This window comes from Teleopsis dalmanni, chromosome 2 (assembly GCF_002237135.1).
Source record: "Teleopsis dalmanni isolate 2A chromosome 2, ASM223713v2, whole genome shotgun sequence".
Taxonomy (NCBI): Eukaryota; Metazoa; Arthropoda; class Insecta; order Diptera; family Diopsidae; genus Teleopsis; species Teleopsis dalmanni.
Window position 1 is genome coordinate 101966491 of NC_051847.1, and position 25849 is coordinate 101992339.

General features: G+C 30.7%; 2 protein-coding genes across 2 annotated transcripts; both read right to left on the reverse strand.

Moving 5' to 3' along the window:
- Positions 1–410: 410 nt before the first annotated feature.
- On the reverse strand, positions 411–17937 carry LOC119675220 (calcium/calmodulin-dependent protein kinase type 1-like). The gene is made up of 7 exons (XM_038086408.1): positions 17756–17937; positions 13603–13737; positions 8146–8190; positions 7807–7881; positions 7563–7701; positions 613–877; positions 411–466 (listed from the first exon to the last, which is right to left on the reverse strand). Exons 1-7 carry the CDS (start codon positions 17866–17868, stop codon positions 411–413), a joined length of 828 nt encoding a protein of 275 aa, XP_037942336.1. The 5' UTR covers positions 17869–17937.
- Positions 17938–19717: 1780 nt separating this feature from the next.
- On the reverse strand, positions 19718–24684 carry LOC119679089 (transcriptional activator cubitus interruptus-like). The gene is made up of 5 exons (XM_038091261.1): positions 24339–24684; positions 23667–24283; positions 23080–23541; positions 22816–22980; positions 19718–22748 (listed from the first exon to the last, which is right to left on the reverse strand). The coding sequence occupies exons 1-5, from the start codon at positions 24388–24390 to the stop codon at positions 20211–20213; spliced, it is 3834 nt and encodes a 1277-aa protein (XP_037947189.1). The 5' UTR covers positions 24391–24684; the 3' UTR covers positions 19718–20210.
- Between the last annotated feature and the right edge of the window lie 1165 nt (positions 24685–25849).

Here is a 25849-nt window from a genome sequence, read left to right on the forward strand (position 1 = left end):
TTATTTATTTTATTTATTTTATTTATTTTATTTATTTTTTTTACTTTATTTATTTTATTTATTATATTTTATTTATTTTATTTATTTTTTTTATTTTATTTATTTTATTTGTTTTATTTTATTTATTTATTTAATAAATAAAATATTTTTTTTATTTATTTATATTTATTTTTTATTTATTTAAGATAACATGTTATCTTAAATCATGATTTAAGATAACTCAAACTTCGAAATTTTCATTTGTTAAAAGTATTACTAGATATTTATGATAGTTGTAATATCAATGGAATAAATATAAAAAAAATAAAATAATAAAAAAAAATTTAATGATTAATTAAACAAGGAAAAAAATATTGCAATAATGATAGTTATTGGGTAATACTATTAAAAAAGATACTTATTTAATTAATTTATGAAAAACTTATAAAATTAGTGAATGTGGTAGAAAATGGACTAATTTGTGCCACTATTATTATTTTCAAACCCAATTAAAAACAATTTTACATATTAACTATATTTTAATAACTCAAAAAATATAGGTCAGAAGTGAAATTCATATCAAATCAAATAAAATGAAGCTGAAAATTATTTTAAAACTCATTTTATTTTTACCTTTTAAAATCTGTGCAAATAAATTCGCATCATTTTCGTCATAAAAGGGTGGATAACCACATAGCAGTATATACGATATTACTCCAATACTCCAAACATCAACAGCTTTACCGTACGGTTTTTGAGCTAAAACTTCTGGAGCAACATATCCTGGTGTACCACAAGCAGTTGCCATTATGCCAGAATCTTCCATTTTCGACAGACCAAAATCACTGATCATTATTTTACTATCATCATCGGGACTATAGTAAAGCAAATTTTCCGGCTAAAATTAAATAATTAGTTATTTGTTTTTTGTCATCAAATGAAATATATAAATATGTCAAAATTATAAAAAAGGTAGCATAGATAACGTAATAAATTATTTGTAAAATTTTTTTGTTTTCGTTTCAGAAAGGAAAAAAGTCGTATCACAAGAGTCAATTGTCAATATCTACCAAAAATCAGGATGCCAAAGAAAGGTGTACCAAAAGAAACTTTCAGTCATTTGTGCTAAAATGGGATCATAAATTATGAAGATTGTAAATACGTAAGTATCCAGAATAAATGTACAATATTCTTTACCACTGATGAAAAGAAACAAAATACGAAAGTAATTGGTTGTGAATTCATCGACTGACTTTACTGGAGAAATTACTTTTCTTTTATATTCACCACTATTGTGAATGAAATGGGAATGAGAATTTTTTCCCATTTTTCCCATTCGCTTCGGTAGAAAATTCGAAGTCCTCATTCCCGATCAATTGGACTGGGAAAACGGCTCTCCTAGAGTAAAACACTTCTGATTTCATGGTACACCGACAGTTGAAAAACCAAAGAAGGAGTTTATGCAGGGATATTTGATCCTTATACTAGAATCTCGTTCGCGTTGGGTATATGACCCACTGTCTTCCAAGTAGAGGTTCACGCTATCGAGGTCTGCGCTCGTATCAATATAAACAATGGGTTGAACGGCGCCCGTATCTGTATTTATTCAGAGTTTTCCTCAAAGCTTCTATTAGACTGCTATGACACGCTACAGCAACTGGCAAACAAAAACAAAATGATGCTTTGCTGGGTCCCTAGTCACAAAGGAATCAACGGCAATGAGTCTGCCGACAGTCTCGCGTGGTCAGGATCTGTCACTCAAACCTTTGGACCGGAAGCATATTGTGGACCAAGTTGGTCTACAACTAGGCTCTGATTGATAATGATGCTACTGGCGCGACATTCCATGCAACCGGCAGGTTAAAGAGCTGGTTCATTCCTATAGTTATGGTAAGGTATCCTTCCATAGTTAAGGCTGCTGAACAGAGTTAAGGTTGCTGGTGGGATATTTAACGGCTCACCATGGACTGCGTTATCAATTTAACAAAATGGGTCTGTCTGAAGAGATAGATTGTCGACTCTGCTTAGAAGCAGACAAGACTTCCAGTCACTTTCTTTGTGACTGCCCAGTCTTGATCTGGGTCAGAAAGAGGTCACTGGGTCGAGAACTTCTCCCCCCTTCTGATATTAGGAGGTCCTTAACGGCCAACATTCTAGCTTCCATTCGGAAGGCGGAATGTCTTCTGTTCGGTTAGGGTCTGTTGCAGCACAAAAGATCAACCATGGTCGCAGTGCTCCGCACCGTTAGAAGCTGGTACCCCGTTTATCCCTATTCCTACATTAATAAATAAGATATATCACTTTGTTTAACTGTTTTTAAGAAAAAATAAATTATGTCAATATTTAAAAAATAAAATATATAATTAATTAAAATAAAAAATAATTAAAATAAAATAAAAGTTTTCAATTATTTTTTTGTAAGTTATTCATTATTAAATGCAATTGAATGCATTTTTAAAAATTCAAATTTTTTGATTTAAAGCAACATTAACTGAAGCGCATTTCTCTTCATTTGTTTGTTTTGATTCTTATTTTAGTACTTTTCGCTATCAAAAATGCAAATTCTGCCACAGTTTAACAAAAAAACTTTTGTTGTTCCCACATTTTAAGAGAACAGCTGTCTTCCAAGCAATTCAGATCAAGAGAAGTCAATTTTAGAGAAAAATACATTCTGAGAGAAACTTATTCCCTGGGAAAATGCAGAATAGAATACAATATTATGTATAAAAATATGAAGCTCTACTTCCTGTTAGGTGCGCTCGCCAACTCTCGTTATATTCATACGTACAGTATCCTAGTACTCACGTTATACACGGAAAAGTTAAAAATTAACTTTTGAATGAGCACACCTCTTAGGAATATGCTACTGACAAAACAAAAAAAATATATATCCAAGTTTTGTGGGAATAGGAATAAAAATGACGTTGCACCACTCGAGCAAAGTTGGATTTTCAGTACAAAAACGGAAATTTTTAAATTCAAGGTCATTTTACATCTTTGTTACTTATTACTTATGTTATTGTGTTTTAATTATTACTTATGCGCAAAACACAGTGGCGGAAAGTGGTGGGTTGCCGAATTAGGTTTTTTCTGATGAGTCACCATTTAAGTAATATGGACAGTGTGGGCCGCTAGAACAGCTGACGGCTTCTCTCCGCCCGTGTTCATTCACCGTGGGGTAAAAATAAATACCCAAATCTATTGGTAAATTATTTAAGTGGGAGCACTAAGCACCGGTCAGATAAGCATTTTGGTTGTAGGCGTTTGACATTGCAGCAGGACTCAGCACCATCGTACAAAGCACGCGTCAACTAAGAATGACTGAAAAACAACGTTCGATGTTTATTTGATATAAACCGTTTAAATTTCTCGATTTGGGTTATTTTAAAAAGTAAAGTCAAATCTGATAAATATAATACTTTAATTATAACATTATTTTGTTTACAATAAAGTTAAGGCATAGTAAATCAATATTGGAAAATAAAATCAACTCTATAAATAGTTCTGAGTTTAATTGTGGCAAGTTTATCAAAACCTTCCGATATATAAACCCAAATAGTATATAAGACATCCGGTCAATCAGTCACGCAAAAATATCATGAAGTCCTTTTCGAAATAAAAGAGGTCAGAGTAGCTGAAATGTTCAGAAAGCAGGTATATTATAATAGGTTAGATTTTTGAGGCCTATCTCGTTTGCGATAGCAGTCGACGACTTCTTGGGGCCTTTCGAATTTCTGTATAACCTATCTGTAAAATAAACTTAATCAGTTAATTTGTTAATAAATCGTTTGGAAAATTTTTCTCAATCGAAAAAACGATATTAGACAATTTGTTGGGTTGGGGCAAAAGATTTAATTTTAAAATTTAAAGCGCTTTTCATTTATATTTTCTTCATTTACTTCTAAAAATTTTAATATATTTTTAAAATATTTATTTTCTACAGTTTTGCATACTCTTCAAATATTTTATTTCCACAATTTTAAAATTTGTGAAATTTTTTTAATTTTAGCCATAATTTTTTTTTAGCATCACTTTTAAAATATGGTAATATGGTAGTATGTGGCATCAGATTTCCACACCGTGATATTCATAAGGCAACGTGGCTATCTCCCGATCAATCAACACGAAACCAGATTGATCACTTCGTGATTGACGCAAGGCACACTTCGAGTGTGCTTGGCGTACATTCATTCCGTGGTCCAAATATCGACTCAGACCACCACCTTGTCGCAGCCGAGTTACGCATAAGGCTTAGTACCGCCGACAATGTACGCTGCGCACGACAAAACCAATGGCACGACGAAGAGTGTCGCCGAACTACTACTGCGAAGAATGCAGCCTATAAAAGGACCTTGCAGTCAGCAGCTACACGTATCGTCCGTAAACACTATCGGGAGATAAAGAAGGTAGAGAGATACGTATTCAAAAACGGAAGAAACGAGAATGAGAAAGGCGCAACCGACAGATAATCGAGGTGTATAGAAACTGGAATGCTGCCCGTAAATTTTATCAAAAAGTCAACCTTCCGATTCAAGGCTTTAAGCTTGGAGCATCAACCTGTAAGGTCAAAAATGGTAATCTGGTTACGAATACACAGAGTGTATTGAAAGTATGGAAGGAACATTTCTCCAAACAACTATCTGGCGATGATAGCATCAAGTCCGTCTTTGGAGAAACGCTCTCGAAGTACCCAATTAAAAATGATAGTGTTAAAAATCTACCACCTACCCATAACGAAGTGCGTGTTGCTATGCAGCGACTAAAGAACAACAATGCGGCAGGCGCAGATGGTCGATGGCGATATGCTGACGTATGCATCAGCTCAACTGCAGAATATGGTGGGATGGAAGCATTCTCAGCGATTGGAATCTCAGTATCCTGTCTTGGAAAAAAGGGGACCTGACGATTTGTACCAACTTTTGCAGGATCAGCCTAATACCTATTGCGTAGAAATTCCTTTTACCGGTACTGTGTGAAAGGTTGAAACCACATGCCAACTTAACACCTTTTTGTCAATTATAAAGCAGCTTTATAAAGCAGCAATCATGCGCAGGATAGGTGTTCGTTGTAATGAACCAGATTCTTGCTTACGCCGACGACATTGACATCATTACGCGTACCAAGCGTGATGTTACAGCTACTTTTGTTGCTACCGAAAAGAAATCTGCTGAAATAGGCTTAGCGGTGAATGAGGGCAAAACGAAGTATATGTTGGCTACTGGTAAAAAATGTGCGCCGCTCAGATGCCGAGTTAGAGGCTGGCGATTATACTTTCGAATCTGTCAAGGATTTTATCTACTTTGGCATCGCCGTTACGATGTCAGCCTGGAGATCAGACGAAGAATCATCATTGCTAATAGGTGCTACTATGGGCTCGGTAGGCAATTGGGATGTAAAGCTCTCTCTCGACAAACAAAACTTTCCTCTCGAGAAGAAACTTTTTCGTGAGATCTTTGGTCCTCTACGAGTTGGCGACAACTACCGCATACGAATGAATCACGAGGTGTACGAGCTTTATCAGGACGCTGATATAATTCAGCGAATTAACATCCAGCGGCTTTGCTGGATGAAGATGCTACAGCGAAAAAGGTATTTGAAGCAGTAGTTGAAGGAAGAAGAAGTAGAGCTAGATCGTGTTTCCGGTGGAGTGATCAAATTGAGGCAGCACTAACTGCGCTGGAAAAAACTGCAGAGACAACCGACTACAGTAAAGTTCCAGTCGTGATCAATTTTTGCATATTTAAAAGCATTTCTACCTCACAATTATACATACATTCGAATTCAGACCGTTCCTCAGACCATTCTCCCCTAATTATTATTATTATGAACTCAAAAATCTTTTTAAAGAACAAAAACACTCGATTATACAACAAAAGTACATACTAGAGTATTTTCGGGAACATTCCACTTAGAAGCGGTAACGATATCAGATCTGCGGTCGAGCAATTCAATATAACGATACAGAATGCCGCTGGAAATTAACCATGCATATCAATGGATACAAAGAATACCACATTGATGCATAAAGGAAGTTACTTCAAAAATGTTGGTGCGACGAATTTGGCAAGTAACAAAAAATCGTAAGCACAAAAGACGTTTATATGAAGCTATAAAAAAACTTAAAGAAACCTTTAGAGAGAACAAAAACAAATACATTGAAGCATACTTATCTAAATTGTCTCCCAGTAAAGCAACCGACTATCCATTATGGCGGGACCCTAGCACACTGAATGGATCAACGCCACACATTTCACCACTCAAAATTTTTAATGGACATTAAGTTAGATCCAGAATCGACAAAGCTCAAACCTTCGCAGAGCATCTCTAAGGTCTGTTCCGACCATGCCCGTCTAGAAATCACGAAAACGATGCTGAAATTGAGGCTTTTCTCCAAACACAGCATCAAATGGATTTTCCCGTCCCAAAAACCACAATATAATAAATTAAATTAAAATTCCTGGGTACGATTTGATCACTAGCAAAGTGTTGAAAGAACTACCAAACATTGGTCTTGTATTCATTCACCAACTTTTTAATACTATTATTAGTCAAGAATATAATACAAGTCAATGAAAAGTAGCCCAAATTATTCTGATATCAAAACCAGGTAAACCGTTAGAATAAGTTACATCTTAAAGACCTATAAGCTTACTTCCAGTGCTCTCCAAAGTCTTCAAAAAAATACCATATAATTTAAAGTCGCATACTAATTCCTGGTCACTAATTCCACCAATTCACCAAGTGCAACGAAACAAATGACGCATTAAAGCTAACGAATCCAAACCTACACAAACTCCATTCACACTTCACCATGGTGACTGCCCACCAGATACACTAAATAATTACGTACTACCGCAATCAAGTCGCGAGAACTATCTGAGAGTTCATCTTGATCGGCGTCTCATCTGGAAACATTATATATTTACAAAACTCGGTGTAAAAATTCGTTCCATGTACAGGCTTCTTTGCCAAAACTCAAAGCTATAACTAAACAATAAAGTACTTCTATATAAAATTATTTTAAAACTAATATGGACTTACAGTGTCTCGATCTGATATTACAGAGATTTGAATCAAAAATAATTCGTTTATGTGTGGCTGCTCTATGGAATATCCCAAATAGTACTTAAAAGAGCGATATCCACGTGCCATCAGTGTTTGAAATAATATAGTCAGCAAAAGAAGGTTATCAAATCCCCCGATTTGCACACGAGCTGTTATCAGATATCAACCATTCACGTCGACTAAGAAGATTTTCTACGTCGGATTTGCCATATAGAACCCAAAATACGTGAATCGTTATAGTGAACTCACTGATATTAAGCATTTATTGCCAACTACTTATTCATTATTAGTTGTAATTTAATCTTTAGCGGTGTTTACTACAGAGTGTCCCGCACATATTTACATATCATTTTATTCTTTTTTTTATCCATAAGTAATACTGAATGTTGTATTTCCAAATAATTAAATAATATATTAAAAAAAAATTTAAAGCACGCAGAAAATGTCCACTTTTAAAAAGCATCAATTGTAAACACGCTTCCAAGAAAGAAATAGGATGTATATAAACTTTTACTTACTTTGAGATCTCTATGAACAACACCTTGTTCATGCATATAATCTACAGCTTCTAATATTTGTCGAATTAAATGTGATGCATCTTTTTCTGTATATGACCCTTTTTCAACGATTCGGTCGAATAGCTCCCCTCCTGTCACTCTAAAATTGAATAACAGACATAATAAATTACCAAATTATATAAAACATAAAATTAAGCTATATACAGTATAAAGCTTAAAAATTGTTTTTAATAATAAAACTTACAATTCCATTACCAGATACACCTTCGATTTGTCTTCATATGTTTCGAGTAATTGAACGATATTCGGATGTGTCAACCTACGAATTGATTACATATTTATATGAGAAAAAGCATATGCAAAAGTATCATTATAATAATTTACATAAATGTTAATACCTGCCACACCCACTATCTTAATTTTAGTTTTTTGGAGTTCATGAAAAGTCTTATATGTACGTGAATAATATAGGTAATGACTATCACCATTTTAGAATGATTTCAAGCTAAGCAACGATTTCAATATCGTCAATATAACATAATCTAAAAACGGCAACTACAACCACTTATCAAAAAACACTCACCGTACTCCTCTAGAGTTGCTAGCATCATTCTCATTGGCACTGAACCTACAGAAAGAGAACAGCAGTGAAAACAAAGAAAAACTATTAAAAATAAAATTCTACTAACTTAAATATTTAATTATGAAAAAGATGTAAAGTATATGTAACTAAAACATTAATTTAACTTGCAATAAGTAAAAAAATGAATAATAATCACAGATTGAATTTTTATTTAAAAAGAAATGCATGAAACTTTTTTTTAAATATGATTTATGAAAAATTTGATGAAAAAAAAATTTATGTTTGATGTTAAATTTAAAAATTTTAACTTAATAAAAGAATTATTTCTAAATTTACCGTATAGTTATTTAATTGTTTATTAGAAATATTTAATTGTTATTTATACAAGTAAATAACATGATATTAGATATGATAACATGTTATCATATAATTGAGTTCTGAGGGTGTTAGTACTTTGCTCAACCCAAGCTAAAAGTTATAATATTGAAGGTGAACTCATTTTATTTTGATTTTGTTTGTTGAACCCACCACGCTCCAGAAAGTAGATAAGTTCTAATTTACAATAAGCAGCTTAAGTTTGATCAATATTTGGATGATCACCTTGTATAGTTCGTTAAAATATTTTTAAGATTTACGATATGCCTTTTACGTTGGCACAAGAGCATAAATGATTTTAATATAGCATTCACTAACTAACTGGTCTTCACCAACAATCTCGACTAGTAAATCAATTCAAAAACTAATGGAATATATGCCGACTTTTATCTTATGTACTATATCTCCTCTAATAAAATGTACAATACAAAATATAGCATTCAAAATTTAAGAAAACTTTTCATTTATACAAAAGTAATATAAGAATGGCCGCTTATATCAGTAAATTGTTCGTCACAGCACATCCCCCTCAATCAATGCTACTGTTAAGAAAATTGCAGCTATATCGGATGATGCAAAAAGCTACGACTAATCAATCGCAAGAGATCCTCATCGGCAAAATTTTATTTAAGCTTCTGTGACTTTGTATTGACACATTCAACTACTTGTCACCAAAATAAATCTTTAAGACTATCATACATTCTTTTAGAAATTTTATGCAGGCCTATATATGGTCTGAACGCAAGAAAATCCCGTGCAGTCGATTGATTGTTATATATGATGCTTGACGAAGAATTAGCTTGCTGTAGTCCATCATGCCATTTGCTGTAAGTTAGTGAGGCGACATGCGAATAGATTCGGTTCTCAGTAAGTTAGTAAGAGCTCGAAACAAATCCAAACAAAACCTGCCATCATAACCCTCTTCAACCCTCATACCCACCATTATCCTCATTTTATTTCTTTTCTCTAATCCAGAATACCGCTTATCGATCAGATTTGTTTGTTATCAGGAGAACACATTGTAGTCTAGTATAGCACTACACTTGTACCTGCCCGCCTCAGTAAGTAACCGTGGACTTATCGTGTAATTGCGGGCTATAAGACGATGGACCCTTTTCTCCATATTCGCAAGGTCCCCATAATGAAAAAGATAAACAAAATAAATAAAATAATCTAGCACGCTTATAGACGTAGAAAACGAAACTTCTAAGTGGTAAAGGTAGCAAATAGTATTTGTGCTATCTCAAAGAAGGTTTAACGCCGAAAAACGAAATACAATAAGAACTTGATTTTCGAAAATCAAGTTCAAAATCTGTTCAACATAGTTTTAAGACGCCTATTTGTCAGTTTTTTGATGCAGCTCATGTTGTTCTGCTTTGGCACAAAAGAGTAAAAGCTGGAAATTCTACCAAATTCTTACCCTGGGTACATACTCTCTCATGATGAACAAAACAAAATGAAAGAAGTTCTCATCTAGGAGATGTATAAAGGATAGAAATCCAAATTACTTTTGACGGCCGAAGGAGCCTCTGAATGTCTGCAGTTAAAGATACAACAGCTGTCAGAAAAGATAGTCACAAATTTGGTGGCAAGCATCAGGGATAATATATGTACCTGACGTATATTACAACTTATTTGTGGAGCTGAAGAATGATAAGCTGGTGATAAATGGTTTTGATGATTAATCACTGCAAACGATTAAAGCCAGCAACTGCAGATTAACGCAATCGCCTTCCAACTGCATGAAACCGATGTAGCGGAAAAATAGAGGCATCCAAGAGGATCGAGGATGCCAATTTAATATCCTAGTAGAGTGAAGATATTAATAAGCTGTACTAACTTGGTAAGCGAAAGTTTTTCTGTCACACATGGATAATGTTCTAATAGAGAATGAATAGATTAGCAGCCTACAATGTTTAGCATTAAATTTTAAATAATACTGTATCATGTAGATAACATGGAACATTTGATGTGATAAACCACAAAGCTGCCTGACTTTAAATTACATAAATTTTCTTTATCTTTCAGAGTTCCTATCTAGAGAGTTAGCAGCAGCGCAGGTCACGAATCATGTTAATTGTGTATCTCTGCATATTATAGCAACGGGTTATCTACCAAGCGATGACTAACTAACCAAAACTAACCAAAATCATAATTTCAACTATAGTTTTGGCTACATATCAAATGATATTTGTTTATCTGATATACCGTTTACCGTATACTTGTGTCATCTGAAACCTTGTCAGAAACAATTTTAAATTTAACAATTTTTTTATATGAGTCAAAAATTGATAGTATATCAATTATTTTTATTTAATAATTTGTAAATTGTTGTTTATTGAATATATATTATTTTTCGTTTTTTTGTTAGTTTTTTAGTTAATTCTAAGATGATGCAACAAAAGGTATTTCCTTTAACATATTTTTTTTTAAATAAAATAAAAATAAAAAAAGTTTTTTGGTGTACATGTGTTGGTGTGTTAAGTTTAATATAAAGAGACAAATAAATGAACATTTTTTTTAAATATATAATTACAATAAGTCTTTTACAATATATAAAAGCAACTAATATCCTTCAAGAACTTTATTTTTTATAAAATTAAAAAAAAAATCATATTACACAGTTCAATCTAAAACAAGTTAATATTTACTAGATTTTGAGCCAAAATACATTATGTGAAAATTAAAAATCATATAGTTGAAGACACTATGATAAAATGTGAGGACTCTAGAGTAACTTTAAATTATTCAATATTTTCAATTTAATTTCCATAACATAGCCCCAACAGCACGCTAAGAGACACTACAATTTTAATTAGAACATAAACCAAATTAGACGATCAGAATTCGGTGTGGTTTGAATCAGTAGAGACATTAAAATGATATTTTGCTTAAATAAAGTCAGGAGTTGAGAAGGACCCTCTTTTAAATGAACACCTCCAAATTTGTGCTCAAATATGGCCAACTTGTCAATTTTTTTGAATATCTCAAAAATTATAATAGGTAGAAAAATCAAGTTTTTACTATAACTCCCACACTCAATAAAAAGTTTTATTTTTAAAAACCTTTTATTCTAACATATTAGTCTGTGTATATTTATTACATATAAAAAATACAAATTGAAAAAAGGGGGCGATCCGCGCATTAGTTTTTAAGTTATTTACAAATTTTTTTTAAAACTTATTGAGAAATGATGATTTTTTACGTTTCGTAAAGCTTAGTATAGATAATATGCAGTGACTTACCAATTATACCGAAATTATAACTTTGAATTTGTAAAAAATAAACAACTAATAATTTTTTACACACATAATATATGTAGAGGCATAAATAAAAGTGAATTTATATATATATTTGTAACTAAACAAAATAAAATTGTTTAAAGAAATAATCACATTTGAATTATTGGTTTAATCAACTAATCAGCACATCGAAGTACGTTAAATAATTTTTACAAGGATTAAATAGTTTGACTAAAAATTAAAATTTATATGGTTTAAATTAAGAGAGTGGATGTGGCAATATAACTTAAATTAAATATATATAACATCAGGTAAACACAACGTTATCAATTAACATGTAAAATATATATTATTTTATTTATATAACACTTAGGACTTATATATAACTTAATTTTATATTATGAGGACAATTAAATAGACAGTTAGTTGCCTTTAGAACTCTAAAGCGTGGTGCTGACTTTGATCATGACTATCAGTCCACTTGCGCCCAAACTTGAACATGCTTATAGTCAAGATATGTCAGTCAAGCAAAATTTTTAAATAGTATGTGTGTTTGCGCACACTGTTACTACGATAGTAATCACGCAAAAATATGCTATTGACTGACTGAATGCAAATTTTTAGTGACAGATTAGCATTCAGAACACGTTGGCGACAAACTGATTGATGATCAAAATTTTGGTGAGCATGCCAGTATATTGATTGAGTGTCATTCAAAGATGCAGACTTGGAGTTTTAATCACAGTTATAGCATCTTCTCTATTGACTGACAGACTGACAGATTGCAAATCTGTACAACAGCTTAAAAAGCTAATTTTCAATGACATTGATTTGAATTTCACTTTTTTATTACATAATATATGTATTATGACTAATTAGGTTAAATAGCTTTAAAAATGGTTGTAGATCAAATTTATCTAAGTTTTGTAAACGCGGTTTCATTTTTTTATTAGTAACTCAGTAAGTCTGTTAGTTATAACAGAAGATAAATTAATTTTTTTTTTTAACAAACTACACAGGAATATATTGAAAGTACATTAAAGTAGATTAAATTAACAAGTTATCGCTTTCTGCCAATGACAGTATTAGAACTTCTTACACTGCACTAAGAATAGAATATTCCATATAATTTATACTGCTTGAAATATACTACTTCTTCTCCAAATGTATTCATTTCGCAACCACAATAAAGAAAGCATAGGAAGGTTTGCATTCTTTTAGGTTTCTTTGAAAGTAGTATTCATTTACATTGCATTTACAATTTATTTACAAAAATTATTAACCAAGGTTCAGCATCATAAAACTATATAGCAACAGTAATAAAATATAAATATAACAGTTCAATCTTAATGAGAGAAAATTTGTTTTTTTGGATATTAATTTTATTTTATAAGGGAGACTTCTGCTTCCTTTCAAAATTATTTATTTTTTCATTTATTACCATATAAAAAATTTATTTTATCGGTAATACTTGTCTTTATCGTTTTTCAGACACGTATCAGTAAAGTGTTTATACAGTAATTATTATTCTCTTTAATCTATACAAACCTATGATATATGATAATAAACTGATATTACCTAATCCATAAGCTTTTATTAAAAATATTTAAATACCATAATAGTTTATTTAAAATATATATGAAATGTTTAAATTCACTTGAAATATATACATACTTATAAATAATTAGCGTAGCAAATTTATATAAGTTAATAATATTTAAATACATAAAGTTTAATAGTAATAGTAATAAATGGGACCATTTTAAATAAATTTAAGTATTTAAATTAAAGTACCAAATTATTGTATGTATATTTTAAATAATGTTCAAACTTTGCTTACTTTCTTAGTACACGAATCTCATTTTCAAGTGACTCCTCTTTGCCTTTTAATGCCTTTTTATCAATTATCTTTACAGCAAAGTGATCTCCAGGGCTTTCTTTACTTTCTGCTAATCGGACTTCAGAAAAAGCACCACTAAAAATTATAATTAATTGTATTTTATTTTATTTGTATTAATTGTATATATATAATTCTATTATTCTAAATCTATTTTTATATTAAAATTGGGCTCAACTACAAAGACAATAGAAAAATATCGCACTAGACAGGATTAAGTAAAAATTGTAAGCAAACAAGCAACTGAAATAAATAGCCTAAATCATTTTTATATAGTATGTAGAGAACCTAATGTAGAAATTTAGAAATATTTGCTCTTCCGATTGTCCTTTTCGTTTTTTACACAAATCAATCAATGATCAATCGATCTAATACAACAGGACTGTCCAGACCAAATAAGATCGCGGATAAATACAAATCATTGAATAGATAGGAGGGCCGCACTAATAAATAAATTCGTTCATAATTTTTCCAGAAAAAATAAAAATATGGCTATAATGCTAACTTTAGTTTTATTAATTCTTCATGAATTTATCTACCAATTATCTAAAATTGTCTATTCATTTATTTTATCACTATCACCATTATTAAAATTAGTGGGTGCTGTATGAAAAATATTTTATTATTAATGTTATGTTGAAATAATGTTGCACATAGAAATATGTACTAAAGTCTTTGTCAATTAAGTACATTAGCTTGAAGTATAATAAATTATTTAAAACATTTAAATTCATTTATTTGGGATACCATAAAAATAAAATACTGTGATTTTACTAAAATATAACAAAGAAAAATTTCCCTAACTATTTCTAACATGTCACGGGCCGCACATATAATAGCTGCGGATTAGCCTAGATTAGCATTACAGTGAAATCAAGTTGTATGTTTTAATAAAAATAACAACTGAAAGGTTAGCTAATCCCATAAATATGCAAATGCTTTCTGCTATGTATACGATTCTACTGTTTTTATAGTTGAACCAAACTTTATATATATATATTATAATATATATTTATATTTTGCATGAAGTTTCTTTTTAAAATATTATAAATATGTCCAAGAATTTAAAAATAATCGTATTAAAAATCATTTTATTCCCGTCAATATTATCAATACATGAAAGAACCTCCCAGTCAGAAAGATCCTAATACTTTCAACACGATTCTCCAAGCAAAACGCAAAAATTAATAAAATAAATTGAAATATCTTATTAAACAAAATTATCCAGAATGTTTAATTTTACTCTAACATTTATTTTGTGTCCTTAATATAATTTTGGAATATTTCGAATTTGGATACAGTCTGTATCTCATTTGTCAAATTCGCTCTCGCTAACGTTTCAAGAGTGTTTAATTAAACAGATATGTTCAACAATTAATGATATCATAAATTGTTATATCACAAATTTGGCTACTTGTAACAAATAGTTTTTTACACCCTAATTTTACCCGCCTAATTTAATCTACACTGGAAGAACCTAATAATCTACATATCATATAGATCCTTACCATATATTTTACTGAATAACTTAGACGCCCTTATTTGATACACTCAGTGATGGTATCATTAGAAAGATTTCTATATACGTTCGAGTTTTTAATATACCAGCGAATTTTAAATATTTCTCTTAGGAGTTTGGAGTTCGTAGAATGTAAATTTAACTGCATGACTATGTCACAATCATATAGCAAAGATGTAAAGCTGATACAGATTTCGTCTTATGTGAAATCTTATGTAAATGAACTTTACTTTAATGAACTTTCATAGTATTTCGCCACTAAATATTGTCATTGCTAACTGTTAACACTTTTCGATTCTAATGAATTGGTTTTGTGTTTGAACTATTGAATTTGGTCTTCCATTTACGAAAATAGTTGACCAGCTCCTCGCTATATACCTTCAGAATGTCAAAAATGTAAGTTATACTTTATGAAGTATAGATGATTTTGAATTTTAACTCGAATTTTAAAATAAGTGAAAAATATTAGTTGTATACTCTAATAACCAGATAAAGTTGTGCCACCACATCGGTGAAAGTGAGTAGAATTATTTATTTTTAAATAAATTAAAAATGAGTAATGATATTTCTATTGTAAAATAATAGACAGAAATTAATCACCAATACGAACGGTGCTAACTTGTATATCTAAAAAATAGATTGTTTAAAAGTTTAGAACCAGAACTAAACCAAATCCCAAAACCATCCATTATGTTTAAGTAAAAACTAGAATTAAATAGAAAAATATATATTAGCTTATTTTGTTTCAGTATTGTACAGTTTGACACCTATTTATTTATTCCTCTTCAATGGTTAAAACTTCAAGTTAAACGTCCAAAACAGATTTTATAAATAAAAGTCAAAGTTTAGAATCTTACTAATAATTCCATAACTTAATTGTTTCAAAAAAATCACCAAAATCCGGAAAAATATTGTTTTATTAGAACTGATCCTATACATATTTATCTTTAAACCGAAAAGAAAAAAATTCCGTTTATAGTCTTGGATTTATAATATTTTTTCTGGATATTTTTTTGGGCAGGAATTTAAAAAAAGTAATAAAATATAGCGATAGAAATTAAGAAAGGATTTTTTTTAGAAGATAGCCCCTCCTGTAAAAATAAGCTAAAATAATTTACATAAAACAAATTTAAGCTTTTACAACATATCTCGGTTATAACAAACTTATATTATTTCTAAATTTATTGTATTTTGAAAGGACCACCGTATAATGTTAATTAATTTAAAATCTTAAAATGAATCCTTTTTTCAAGATATTCCCTTTTTGCCATGCACTTTCTAAGTAAAGTCCCCTTATTTTTATAAATACAAGAATGCCGAAAGCAAGACGTCTGAATATTTTATGTTTATATGGCAATAACGCTTTTCTTACATATATAATTTGATCTTTATAATTATTTTTAGAACTGATATTAGATCATTAAATACAATTGTATTATAGTAGGCTAATTGATCAGTTACTTTCCATTATTGTTACAAATAAAAATGAACAAAAACTACTTAAATTATTTCATGTTAATTTTTATTTAATTCAATATTTTAACTTTAATCGAAAGTCGTCTTCAGGAATATACATCAAAAACCCAATGGTATACATATGTCATATACATATGTTCGACGTCAATACTTGGTTCGAAACTTTAGGTACATACATATGTAAATTATGCTTTTATACATTTTGTTTCTCTTATTTCTAGTATCATCCTCATTATTTTTGTTTTGATAATAATTTTCACAGAAGAACAGATAAAGACATTTCCCTTCAAAATTCTTCAAACTTTATTTTTTTACTGCATTATAGAACGTTGATTCCGTTGGATAAGTTAGATCTAACTTACCCAAAAATGGTCGGACACAAACACAAAGAGCGTTTGCTTCATATTGCATTTCATCAGATCACGATCCAGACTAAAACAATGTGAAAATTCTACACCAAGAAAATAACCAATGCAAAGGTTATTTCTTGAAAATGCCCGCGATTTTGGAAGTCCCAACCAACACCAGGCTTAATTTTAAAACTGACATTGACAACTGCTCAGAGATGTATAAAAGTATTATACATAAATAAACAGGTGCAGGATTACACATTGCAGTATAAAGTTTTTAAAAGCTTATTTTTCTGGATTAAAGTCAAGATTAAAATTTTTTAGGTTAAAGTCGAAATACTGAATTAAATAAAAATTAGTGTGAGATAATAAAATTGTTTTTGCTTATTTTTATTTGTAAGAATAGTTAAACGTAACTAGCTAATTCACCCAATACAACACAATAATAGTAATTTTGGTCATAAAGTGATAAATCATTAATTACACCATCTATGTAAATCGCAACCACGAAGGGCTTAATTTAATTGATTTATATCAAAACACAATTTATTGTACTTAATCCACAAACAATAGGGCATCGGTAGCTTTCGAAATAAATTTTTAATTTTTTATATAAATTTATGTTTTTTATTTCATTACTCGTTTATATTAAGTTTTAAATTACCTATCTAAGAACAGCTTAATTATAAGCAAGCTTAATTATTTGATTTACATGAAATATATTATATAATTTAATATGTGTTTTACTTACGTTCCTAGTAGTCCGTGTAAATTGTACTTATCTTCAATTGAAATCTGTTTGTTAAATTCTTTGAATTCTTTTTTTACTTTTTTTCCTGAATCCTTTTTGCCAAACAGAGGCATTTTTGAATAACTGTTTATTTTTTTCAGGCTATATCTTTTATATCTTTTTTTTTAATATTATTGGATCTATAAATTAAACATCCCGTATAAAATAAAAATCAAACTATTATAAAATACGTCCGGTTTCTTGAGATTAAAAAAAAATTTTGTATTTTAGACTTTCTTATCTCTAAAACCTAGAAACGACTATTTAAATTCAAGTTTTTCTTATCAATACATCGGGTGAAACAGTATCAGGTAAATTCTTTCTTAGAATTGTTTCTTGCTTTCATAACAAGTAAACGATTGTTTCGTTACAGCATCTTAGAATGCAAACGATTCAGTTCTTTTCTTGAAGTTTGAAACAATGTCAATACTGAGGTATGGTTTTAAGATCATAAATATGTGTATCTACTCATGCAACTAGGCATATGTTAAAATTTTTTTTTTAAATATTACACATCTAATTAACAACCATCGTACTGAATTAAATACTAAAAAAAAAAAACAAATATGTTATTCAAAAATTAAATAACTATATAAGTATGTGAATGTCACTTTTATGCCACTTGGATGGAGATGCATTGTCATCATACAGAATCATCGTTCATTATGACGAATTAAAGCACATAGTTATTACTATTGATTACTATTAATATAACGTCTTTTATATGCAATATTTTTCAAAATAACTTTATTTATAATTTCTTTATTAAAAAGTTATTACTCTTATATATCATTATATTATTATAATACTCTGTATCTTTAATGCAATCGCACGTATCTCTTTTAAAAGAAAATAAAGCAAGAAAATCAATGAATGATGTCAAACTGGTTAAGAAACAAAAAGATGCGAAACTCTATCTCTTTAATTCAGTTGAATAAACGTCAAAATATTAATGTCAAGTATTTTTGTTACATATATGTATATACGCATGCATGAATTGATAAATACTTTGCTAACAAATAAACTTCATTTTTCTCTCCATTTAGAGTAACATTTTAGTAACAATATTATTTATAAAATATAACAAATATGTAAACTTTAGAGTAATTTTAATTCGAAAAATTATGTTGTATATATATAAATTAATAATATGGCTTCTTTATGAATATGTAAAGATTAGGACTTTTTCTTAGTTATCAATCTAATTTTAAAAACTTTTGTTTGCGAACACAGAATTAATTCCGACATAAAGAACTCTAGAACCTTTTTCGCATCAGGCCATCTTTAGTAATCTGCCACTGATCATTGATAATTAAAAAATTAAGATATATATAAGTACCATGTAAAATAATGATTTTTATTTTTAAATCAAATTGTAATATTACATTTACCTTTATTTATCGTTAATAATTATATTTAAAAACAATTAATGTAAGTTATATATATGCAAACTAAGTTTTACAGGATACATCAATTATGTGCCTAATACTATGTTCAGATGAAAAGTAGTTATGGAGGTTAAGTCTTAAACTAATTGTTTAAGTCGCAATTTTCCATCCACATCATTTCTTGGTCTAAGTACTTTTATGTACAAGATTCATTTAAATATTAGATTTTATTTTTATATAAATTGTGATTAGACTGTTGTGTTGTATGTTGAAAATAATTTTGGTGTAAACATTTTACATGCCACATACATTAAATTTAAGTTAAGATCTTTTTATTCATTTTCAGACAAAAACAAATGAAAAGAAAAACGCATTTATCATTCTTACCTCTATGAATAAAAATAAATGTAAACATGAGAAAAATAAATAAAAAAAAGGCAGCGCCACAACGTTTTTATATTTATGCATAAAAATCAATGTAAACATAACTGAATGGTATATGTATGTATGTATATGATTTATATAAACAAAACTTAATGAATAAATTGCATAGGAATAAAATTTTAATATAATTGGAAGACAATTTATTTAATATATAATGAGAAATATATATTGTAATATATGTAACTTGTTCATAGCTATTAAAATAAGCGTAGCTGGTGGACAAGAGATACTCTATATTCTAATACTATTTGTGCGTCCATGCAGTTAATACTTGTACTCTTGCCGAGATTGATTCGTTATAATTTAGATTATGAATATCAGAAACAAGACTCGCGAATTTGGAGTTTTAAATTAAATATAATTTCATGTATTATTAGTTAACTCTCTTGGTTTTTGATTTTATTTATCCATTTCAATTTCGTAAATATGTGAAAAATCTTTCTGCATATTAGATCCGTAATATTTTCGCTTGTAGTTCCAAAGTATATAATTGATTTTAATATAAAAAAAATTATTTCCGTAAATCTCTATAGAATTATTAATGCCACAATTAAATGAATGTTGCTATCCTTTTTTGTAATTTGCTATTGCATCATTTGTAAAAATCGATTTTCCTCTAGCAAAGACGTAAGAGATGTTGTCATATCATTAATAATCATATTTGAATTGGGGTGAGTGCTGCTGGTGACATCTGGTTGCATAGTTGATATGTCTAACCAGTTTTGGCAGTTCTGTACATATTCCAAAGTACGTTGATATGTATCAGAATTCATCGTTTCTCGATTAGAACTGAAGCACATATTAAAATTATTAGTAGTAGATAATGCTAAAGCAGTAGTGTTAAGATGTGTAGAATGATTAAAGGCACTCGGATCATTTATTTGATTTACGTTTTCTGTTTTATTGAAGTCAATTTTTATTGTTTCTGCAGCTAAATTTTTAGTTAACGGAGCTGGAGATACCTGAGACTGACTTATGTCACCACATTGAATTTCTTCTTGAGTATTATTATGTACTGTTTGTCCCGGTAAGTGAACTGTTTGCTTTACAATCATTTTCTCTTTTTCCGGACCTTTGTTTTGATGATTTTGAATGGAAAACTCTATACCATTAACGTCATTACAATTAACTTCCATCAAACTGGTCATAGAACAGTCAGTGTCAGTTGTTGAAACTTTTTGCTGTTGAGTTTGTTGTTGGTTTTTGTTAATACTTGAAAGAGGCTTTGCAGATCTTTGTAAAATAAGTTTTTGATTGTTAAATTGGTCATTATTGATTTGCGATGGAGCGGTACATATTTCATACTTGCATTGACTGTAGGAGTTATTAATAGTAGAAATTGAGGTGGAATGTTGAGCAGCATCCGAAGGAAAATTTTTTGCTTGAGTGAATTCTGAAACGGCAAGAGCTGGATCTAAAGTACTGACTGGTACAATTGTGTCCACTGGTTTTTCTACTGCAGGCTTATCCGAAACTTCATTTAAATACTGTACCATTTCATCTGGTAAAACTAATTTGTTTTCAATTAGCTCATCTTCCTCTACTTCAGCTAAAGATACTTTTTGATTAGGATGATGCTCCCGTGATGCAGATAGATCATTTTTAGTGGATGCAGTTGCATTTTGACCTCTGACTTGGGTATTATTTGGATTACTGATACATGACAAAGAATCATTTTGTATAGGGGATAAAGCAGTAAACGAAGGCGATGGTGTTTGATTGCTAGCAATATTTGTTGGTGCAGATTGTCTGCGAATGCTTTCTGCACCTGCAACGAAGTTATTTGAGTGCTTGGAATGCAATAAATTCGGTATGGACAAACGACTGTTTTCAAATAGCTGATGGTTTTTTCTACTGTTTGATGAAGCTTGTAATCTCTGAAAATTTGATAAAATTATATGAGACGATGGTGGAGGAGGTAAACTAATGTTATTGGCATTTGACAATAAAACATTTTGATCGATTTCAGCAGCATTTCCACTATTTATAGTTCCTAAACATGTACTTGAGTTAGCATTAGACAACTGACTTGATCGACGAGAACATCCAGGAGAAATAGGATCATAAAACGAGCTCCCTGCACCTGCTGGACGCATTGTTGATATGGTTGATAAGTGTGAACACTGACTACTACGACGGCTCTGCATACTACAATAGTATGTACTAGCGTTTGAAGTTTGGCTATCTCTACGATTAGTGATTTGTTGCGAATGGTGTGTTACGTTATAAATATTATTACAAGGAAACCGCATATGAAGATCATTTAATAAATTATTTTCTTTTAAGGGCAGAAATTTTGAATATGTGGAATCATTATATTTTACTGGAGTGGACATTACTCCGGGTTCCATTTTTAATTCATTAATTCTTTGATTTAGCTCCCCTATTCCTATACCAACATTTCGATTTATTTCTGGAATATTTGTAAGTGGTGAATGAATCATATTACCACTCTTTGCATAGAGACGACTACGGAAGCTACGCTGCCTTGTTGTAGCTACACAATTTGCACCAACACAGTTGCTATGGGATGGAATATTTGTGCTGCCACCAATACCAACATTTATTGTTGTGCGTAAAGTAATTGGTAGATCTGTGGTATCTAAATCATCATCATAAGTCCAGTCTTCGTCATAATTTGAAGAGTTAAGTTCTTCGCGGCCATATATATTTCCTTCGGTACTATGTGTAACAGTTGTATTGTTATCATCATCAGCCAAACGCGTAGCTATATTTTGATGCGATCGGTTGTATTGATTATTATTCAAAGAACTATGTACAGTGTGAACACCTGGTGAATGAGCCTCTGTTTCCGATTTAATACTGGGACTGGATATGCTCATGGTTCTGCCTGAATAAAAGTCATCACTTCTAGGACTAACATCGATTTGATTCTGTTGTTGAGTTTGCTGAAAGTTGGAACCCATATTGCCAATTTTCGCACGTAATTTGCTATTTGAGTAGTTCCCATCGGTATTATTGTTTCCGCTATCATGATTAGATCCTTTATGCTTTTTATTTGCATAAAATTCAGCTCCATGTACTGTTTTAACATGTTTTCGAAGTGAACTAGGATCAGTGTACCGTTTTGTGCATCCAGGAGCTTTACAAACATAAGGTTTCTATTCAGAAAGAACAATAGATATTTAGTTTAACAAATATAGAACAAATTGGTACTCTTGTACATACCTCATTACTGTGGGTTCTGTTTTGATGTTTTGCTCGATCACTTGCATTACTAAATGCTTTGCTGCACCCAGGATATTCACACATATATGGCTTTTCTCCAGTATGTGAACGTAAGTGAGTCTTTAAGTTTTCTAAACGCGAATATGCTTTAAAACAGCCTTCAAACTAAAAGAAAAATAATATTAACCAAATACAATTATTAATAGTTGAACTGTTAAATAAAGTCAAGTTCTCATTATAACCTATTTAAATAATTACACTTACTGTGCATTTATGTGGCTTTTCGCCTGTATGCCTTCGCATGTGAACTACTAGCATATATTGAGCTTTAAATGGCTTTTCCCCTCGTGAACATTCATTCCATCCACAAACAAATGCTTTTTTATTGGTTTGGATATGCTCATTATTTATATGTCGTACAAGTTCTTCCTGAGTAGAAAATTCTATGTCACATTCACGCCAATGACAGTTTGTTTCAATAAAGTCTCCAGGTTCATCTTTTATATCAGTCGTATCTGCAGTATGGCATTCATCTGTGGGAGATGTTGTTGTAGTAGTATTACATTGGATATAGTTAGTTGCAAGCGACGAATTCAGAGCCTTTGTACAACGATGCCGACTGTTATTAACGGCCGAGGCACTATCTGCTTCAACTTGTGTTACTTTGTTTGAAGTTGATGAAGGCTGTTCGTTTTTAGACTTAGAAGTAGGTGACTCGTCGAAATTCTGGAAATCAACTTTTTAAGTTTTAAAGAAATTTCAAAAACCTAATTTAATGTTCAATGTTTGAGGAAGCTTTTTACATATATGTGTTGACAAAGCCTTCTTCAATTTTAAATAATTTTTATTACCATTTGTTGCTTTGAAGCCACATTACTATTGGCGCCATTCGTTCCCTTGTTACACTCTGTCTCATTAAATGCAGCAACTGTGACATTAGCGGTTTGCAACGGACGTATATTATTGTCTGTTTGGAACATATTTGTTCCTAACAATTGATGTGAAGGGAAAAAACCAGCACTTGCTCTTAACAAATGTGCTTGTAGCTGTTGCAAATGTGGAGCCATTGTGCTATGAATAGGGCTAATAGCGCCAGCGGAAAGATGGCCATATGAACCGCTCGCTACACTACCAGTACGGGAACCATTCATAATAGTTGCCAAAGAATTAGGTGAAAATCGTATCATTGAATTTATATCAAAAGAATCTGAATAGGGAGAGGATGAAAGTGCACGTTTTCGGCTAATACTCGTACGTAAGCTGCCATTTCGCGAATTATTTAGACGTGCAGTGCCATCAATGCTGAAATGAAACTCTGTACTAGAAAGTGAGTTAACAGCAGCTGCTGCTATTGCAGTTGCTGGATGTAGTTCGCCTATTGGCCCAATGCTGTGTGCTCCAATATAATCGTTAGAATTAATTCCAAGACCTGCTAAAGGAAATGCAGGTGCACAACTTCCATAAGGATCTGGATAAATAAAATACTTAGTTTAATACATCAAGAAAATATTTCATAATATTACCATGGAAAGAAGATGTTGGACTAGAGCGTTGTAAGGAATATAAATGCTCCATATATGGAATTCTATACGCTGGATGAAAATCATGTGGTTGGGTTTGGGGCGATGGAATGCTACTGGGACGCGAGTGATGATGTAATTGGTGGTGTGTATGATGGCTTAAGTTGTGTTGCCTTAAATTTTGCTGTTCGTTTATTACAATATTATTTTCAGGGACTAAACTATTATTGTTGAGAATGGTGTTGCTTGTGGATATTGTTGGTGCAGTTGGTTGGACTAAGTGAGGTGGTAGAACAGTTGATGCAGCTGCAGCAGCACGTCGAGATGCTAAGAATTGCAGCTCACTGTAACTAAATAACATAAATAAATAAATAGTTTTTGTATTCACAAATTATAGATAATAATATATTTTAGAATCCAGTTTAATTTCATTCAAAAATTTTTATTGACTATGTACTTATTCTTACTTGTTATTTATTTAGTGAGTATATAAAGCTATTTCACAAGTTCTTTATAGAATTAATAAATATTACAATTACGAGCACGTATTACTCATTTAAGTAAAGTATCTGATTAGAATTTAAACCGCTTCTTTATGCAAATCCATCGTACGACGTAGTCTCTATAGACTATGCACAATGGCAAAAAACCAAAATAAGGGAATGGATGAATGTGTTGTACTAAATGTATACGTGAAAATATAACTATATCTTACGTCTTACTTTTGTAATTCGACGAAATATATAATATACAATATATAATTCTGTTTTAAAAATTATAATTTAAAACTATATATATCACGCCTATTACATATTTTACAAAAATAATATATTGTGTTAAAACACATTACTGATCATATTATGTTTCAAAAATGAAAATTGTTTTTAGATTATCTCTTGTTTTAGTTGTAGATGTTATGTTTACTGTTGCACAGTCCCCTCTGCCCGTATGTGAAATCTGTTTTTGGAGCGATCACTGTTTCTTGTACTTTCGGAAGCAAAAAATGTGTATCTGTGTGCGAACGAATATAAAACGCGCCCTACTACATTAGAAATTATGTAAGTAAATCATAAAATGATGTGAGTAAGTATTCTTCGAATTCAGTACAGACTGAACGGAACGAACCAAAAGAGCGTGTATGCACAAATAAACTTCAACATTATGAATTTAATAAAGACATCATAAATTTTTATTTTGCCTGTGCTTATTTCCATTGCTCAGCAAAATTCAAAATTTGGTATATGGAATTTTAAATCATGAATTTGCATCATGCGCTAAGAAATTTAAGCTTCTTTATAAATGCTGCGCAATGTGATTTCTTCATAACTTCGTTCTTAGTTAAGCTGTGTGCGTGTGATGTCCATACTATACGTGCCTCTAGAAATAAAATTTATAGATACATAAAGTCGGAATATTTAATGTTCAACGAACAAAATAAACAAAACATTGTTTTGGCATATACTATTGTGGATAAGGGCACAATAATTGTGAAAAATTGTTCTTTTTTCAAGCCT

What these genes read in the sequence shown, in the direction of transcription:
- LOC119675220 (XM_038086408.1), bottom strand. Translation starts at nt 17,868, where the DNA reads ATGCCTCTGTTTGGCAAAAAGGATTCAGGAAAAAAAGTAAAAAAAGAA. An exon ending in AGCAACTCTAGAGGAGTACG is followed by an intron (nt 7,882 to 8,145) that starts GTGAGTGTTTTT and finishes ATCAATTCGTAG; the next exon opens with GTTGACACATCCGAATATCG. An exon ending in GTGTATCTGGTAATGGAATT is followed by an intron (nt 7,702 to 7,806) that starts GTAAGTTTTATT and finishes ATTCAATTTTAG; the next exon opens with AGTGACAGGAGGGGAGCTAT.
- LOC119679089 (XM_038091261.1), bottom strand. Translation starts at nt 24,390, where the DNA reads ATGGAGCATTTATATTCCTTACAACGCTCTAGTCCAACATCTTCTTTC. An exon ending in TCCAACATCTTCTTTCCATG is followed by an intron (nt 24,284 to 24,338) that starts GTAATATTATGA and finishes TTATTTATCCAG; the next exon opens with ATCCTTATGGAAGTTGTGCA. An exon ending in ACAGAACCCACAGTAATGAG is followed by an intron (nt 22,749 to 22,815) that starts GTATGTACAAGA and finishes CTTTCTGAATAG; the next exon opens with AAACCTTATGTTTGTAAAGC.